Source organism: Drosophila ficusphila, unplaced genomic scaffold, assembly GCF_018152265.1.
Source record: "Drosophila ficusphila isolate 14025-0441.05 unplaced genomic scaffold, ASM1815226v1 contig_274, whole genome shotgun sequence".
NCBI classification, from domain to species: domain Eukaryota; kingdom Metazoa; phylum Arthropoda; class Insecta; order Diptera; family Drosophilidae; genus Drosophila; species Drosophila ficusphila.
In genome coordinates, this window is record NW_025064176.1 from 37,199 (window position 1) to 42,996 (window position 5,798).

Consider the following 5,798-nt stretch of genomic DNA (forward strand, 5'->3'; position numbering starts at 1 on the left):
TTATGCCTTCTGCATTAGATACATTAGCTTCAAACCTGGATAGTGATCAAATGCATATAACAAGATCATTTTTCCCAAATGAAACTCAATTTAACCTTATGCGAAGAAAGGGTGTATTTCCTTATGAATATTTAGATTCAGTTGAGAAATTAAAAGAAAGTAAATTACCTCCTAGAGAAGCTTTCTATAGTTCCTTAACTGAAAATGAATGTTCGATTGAAAATTACACTCATGCGCAAGAGGTATGGAATGAGTTTTCATGTGAGAACTTAAAAGATTATTTAGAGTTATACTTGAAAACTGATGTTTTGTTAATGTCTGATGTCTTTGAAAACTTCCGAAGACTTTGCATTCAAATTTATTCCCTTGATCCAGCGCATTTTTTCACAACACCAGGTTTATCATGGGAAGCTATGTTAAAATGTACCAAAATTGAATTAGATTTATTAACTGATATAGATCAGTATAAATTTATTCAAAGTGGTATTCGAGGTGGCTTAGTTCAATGTACATGTAGATATGCAAAAGCAAATAATAAATATGTTGAGAATTTTGATAGTACTCAAAAATCATCATATTTAATTTATTTGGATGCAAATAATTTATATGGTTGGGCTATGTCACAATCTTTACCATATGGAGGTTTTGAATGGGTTTCAAGGGAATCACTTGATAATATCACTATTTCAGAGATAGGAGAAGATAGTGAATATGGCTACATTTTTGAGGTAGATCTAAAATATCCTTATAAATTACATAATAAACATAATGATCTTCCATTTTGTTGCAATAATCAATTACCAACAAAGTCAGATAAAATTAAAAAATTAATTGCTGATTTGAGGGATAAAGAAAAATATATTATTCATTATAAAAATCTTCAACAGTGTATAGAAAATGGTTTAATTCTGACAAAAATCCATAGAGGTCTTCGTTTCTTTCAGAAGCCTTGGTTAAAAACATATATTGACTTGAATACATTCCATAGAACTAATGCAAAAAATACATTTGAAAAAGATTTTTTTAAACTTTTAAATAATGCTGTCTATGGAAAAACCATGGAAAATGTAGATAAACGAGTGGATGTGAAATTAATAACAGAGTGGGAAAGTGCTTCACCATCAGATTCTGCTGGTCCTAAAAGGCATTGTGCTAGATCTCTTATATCAAAGTCCAACTTCCATAGTGTAAAACAGTTTTCAGAAAACTTCTTTGCTTTTCAAATGAAAAGGTTAAATGTTTTATACAATAAACCTTTATATTTAGGTTTTGCTGTTTTAGATCTATCCAAATGGAAAATGTATGATTTTCATTAAATTTATATTAAACCCAAATACAATGAAAATGTGCAACTAAATTATATGGATACGGATTCTTTTATATACACAATTAATACTGAAGATTTTTATAAAGATATTCAGAATGATATTGAGATGACGTTTGATACATCAGATTATTCTGATGAATTATTAAATCTCTATAATTTCCCTAAAGCAAATAAAAAGAGGTTTGGATTTTTTAAAGATGAACTCAATGGAAGACCGATGAGTGAATTTGTTGGTTTAAGATCTAAAATGTATGCCTTTAAATCATCTAATATTATTGATAACTCTGAAAAAACAGTAAAAAAATCAAAGGGAGTTAAAAGAAGTGCTATTGATCAGTTAACTTTTAATAGTTTTAAAAAATGTTTGTTTTCGGAAGAGGAAGTGGTAGGATCTATGACAATGATTAGATCTAAGAATCATATTTTATCAACAGTTAGATGTAAAAAAGTGGTTCTCAGTCACAAAGACACAAAGCTAGTTATACAAGATAATAAAATTAATACACTACAATATGGACATTATAAAATAGAAGAAAACAAATTAGAAAATAAACTTGATGAAATAAATGCAAATATTTATGTTTACGAGCAAAGAATTAAAGAAATAGAGAATTGTCCTAATAGAAATAATTATCAAGACATTGAAATAGAAAAATTTAAGAAAAATATTGATGATTGTACATTTGAAATGTTTTATACAGAATTAGAATTAAATTTACTAAATTGTGAAAAAGAATAAATGTAATCTATAATTATAAATAAAACAATGAAATTTTAAATTTAAATAACAAACATCGCTTTTTATTTAAAGGTTAATTGAAGGTAATGTATAAACCAAATATTACAAATTAAAACAGCATTATAAAATTTTTATTTTAAAGAACAAACATGGTTTTATTTAAAGGTTAGTATTACAATTCAAAACAAGATTATAAAATTTTTATTTTAAAGAACAAACATTGCTTATTAGAGGTTAATGTTAAAATTTCCCAGAACAAGATTATAAAATTTTTATTTTAAAGAACAATTAAAATGGTTTCTTAGAATTACACTCAATTTGCTTATTTTCTTCAATATTTAGTGGTATAGTTTGCACATAACTATTTATACCACCCTCTATTATAAAGATTTTATCATCGTCATTACTTAAAGTAATAGATTTTGTATATTCATCATTATCCTTATCTAAATTTAAAGGTATAGTTTGCACATAGTTGTTAATTCCACCTTCAACAAGAACAGTTTTGTCCTCACTTGATGATCTTGTGATGCATGGCTCTGGATTATCCTCATCGTAAATGATTACTTCGTGGTCATCATCATCATCATCACCATCATCATCATTATGCTCATCATGGTCATCATACAAAACCAGAGGGTCTGAAAATAAAAATATTATTAGTATATATAAATATTATTTTATATATATGTATATATTGTTCAACTCACCTTTTGTACTCCACTCGAAATAGTTTTATTAAATTCTGTATTATTATTATTTTGAAATTCTGAAAATAAAATATTATTAGTATATATAAATATTATTTTATACATGTATATATTGTTCAACTCACCTTTTTGTACTCCACTCGAAATAGTTTTATTAAATTCTGTATTATTATTATTTTGAAATTCTGAAAATAAAATATTATTAGTATATATAAATATTATTTTATACATGTATATATTGTTCAACTCACCTTTTTGTACTCCACTCGAAATAGTTTTATTAAATTCTGTATTATTATTATTTTGAAATTCTGAAAATAAAATATTATTAGTATATATAAATATTATTTTATACAAGTATATATTGTTCAACTCACCTTTTTGTACTCCACTCGAAATAGTTTTATTAAATTCTGTATTATTATTATTTTGAAATTCTGAAAATAAAATATTATTAGTATATATAAATATTTATTTTATACATGTATATTTTGTTCAACTTACCTTTTTGTACTCCACTTGAAGTAGTATTAGCAACTTCTTCATTTAAATTCTGCAAAACAAACATATTTCCCTGCTCAATCAGATAATATTGTCACTATTAGTTATTTTGAAATCATTAATATCATTAATTGGAATTTTATCTGTACTAATCTCACTTTCTTTTTATTTAAATATTCAATTAGCATTTGAGATGCTAAATTTCTTTTCCTCAAATATAGTCCATTAATTTTTTCTGCTGCTTCGATACCTATTTCATTTATTTGTGGGCCATCGTTAAGATATCCTGGTTCTTCATCTCCTATCTCTTCCCGTTTACTATCTTGTATAGAAAGAAGATCGGCATCTTTCGAAATTCTTTCATATACTTTTCTGTCTTTCTGCCTCTCTGCATGTATTACTGAGTGTGTTAAAACTTCAGCAAACTCAAAACAATTTATTCTTAATGTTGCTAGAGGGGTATTTACATTTCGTTTGTTTTTTCGTTGGTGGTGGCGAGGAGATAAATGTTTTATATTCCTACGTTTTGATTTATTTTCACTACGTTTAACATGTGATCTTCTATATATATTATTATAGTGACATTTAACACCTACCGTAGCACTTTTATATGCTATGGTGAAGAATCTATTTAACCCCCTTCTTCCTAAATCCAGATGCCCCCCTATTCTCCTTTCATTTTCAATTAACTGGTTTTTAAAATTTTCTATTATTCCTCTCTTAGTAAATTCTATTTGAGAGTTATGTATGTTTTCAGCGTTTTTTAATTTTTGAGTTGTGTTTCTTTTTATTGGAACTCGTCCTACACTTTCGAATTCGGTATCGCTATCATTGATACCCAAAACTATTTCTTTAGAGGTATTAGTTATTTTAGAAGCTCGACTTACGTTTGGGAAATCTGCCTCACTATTATTGATGCCCATAACAATTTTTTGAGATTTTATTGATTCTATGTTTTTATTTACGATATTTTCAACATTTATATCTTTAGTAATAATATTAAAAAGATTGGGTGGGTTTGATGTTGTTGTTGTTGCAGATGTTGCTGATGTTGCTGATGTTGCAGTTGTTGTTGTTGTTGTTGTTGTTGTTGTTGTTGCTGTAGTTGCAGATGTAGTTGTAGTTGCAGATGTTGGGGTAGTTGATTCCCCTTCCTCCTCCTCATCCAAACTACTTTTCAAAGTAGGTGAGTTTGATGTTGTTGTTGAAGGTGTTGTTGTTGTTGTTGTTGCTTTTATTGTTTCCTCAACTGCGCTTGCAGTTGATTGGTTCACATTAATACTATTATTAGTATTCATTATTTTCATATCAAGTTCACTCACATCATCACTACTCTTGTTCAAAAGATCCATAAAAATATGGCTATCTTCTAAGATTTCAAATTTGAAATCAATTTTTATAATTTTTTTTATTTTTGGCATATTAATAAATAAGCCAATTGAATTATTTGATTTTGACGGGTTCTCAATAATAGTAATTTCACTAGGCACCGTAGTAATTTCACTGGGCACCGGTGACATTTTCACTACCGGATTTATAAGTGAAATTAAAAAAATATTATTAAACACGACATTTTTTGTTTTTATTAATCAACCGAAGGCACGCACAAACGAATAGACGAAATTGACTTGCGTGAACGAATAGACGAAATTGACTTGCGTGAACGAATAAACGAAAACTGAATACTTTTTGAAATTCTTTCCCTTTATAACCTCCAGATTTGTAAATGTATATATATATAAATATATACATGAGTCTATTTCACGCATTGACGTCAATGCGTACATTTTAATTGTTCTATGCTTCAAATTGTTGTTGTTGTTGTTCTAGTTGCAGATGTAGTTGTTTTTGTGAATCCAACTATCTGCTAATTTTAAAAAAGTCTACACAGTGCGTAACTATACAATCATCTTTTTGTTTTAGAGTTCAAGTTCCATACAAAATTCTTATCTATACACGCACGCTCTCTTAACCTACTCAACACACAAGCACATAATCAATTCCATTCGAATTCTTATCTTTACATGTTTCTTCACACGCACACACACACTTTATAAATAGAAATTGTGCGTGTGAAGAAACATCCCTGCAGTTCCAAAAGTGGCTTGTCGTCGATGACATGGACGACGACCCACCGATGCCAGTGTCCGTAGCACCTGGTGTCGCACTGATGTCACTTCATATAAAGTTTTGTATGGCATTCTAGGATTTGACATGCATGTCGCTCTCGATGACCATTTTGTCCGAGTCATCGAGCGAGGCATCGATGGCTTATACGAATTTTGTATGCAGAAAATTCGTATAAGACATCGATGATATCATAGATGGCGTAGAGGCGATGTTGTCATCGATGGCTTTTGCGAGGGTACCCTTAGTGAAATCATCTATGCCAATGTCTGAAATGTCATCCCCAAGTTCATATGAAAAACAAATATATATATATTTTTTTTTTTTTTATTAATAAATCTTATTTTGTAACATAAGAGATAAGTACATAAATAATATGAAATTAGAAAGTTTT

The 5,798-nt window shown here is 28.3% G+C and overlaps 1 protein-coding gene across 1 annotated transcript; it reads right to left on the reverse strand.

The window, feature by feature from the left end:
* On the reverse strand, window positions 1-4,821 carry LOC108100650 (putative uncharacterized protein DDB_G0281311). The gene is made up of 7 exons (XM_043207672.1): window positions 4,768-4,821; window positions 3,281-3,350; window positions 3,154-3,213; window positions 3,028-3,087; window positions 2,902-2,961; window positions 2,582-2,707; window positions 1-35 (listed from the first exon to the last, which is right to left on the reverse strand). Exons 1-7 carry the CDS (start codon window positions 4,795-4,797, stop codon window positions 1-3), a joined length of 441 nt encoding a protein of 146 aa, XP_043063607.1. The 5' UTR covers window positions 4,798-4,821.
* Window positions 4,822-5,798: the final 977 nt, after the last annotated feature.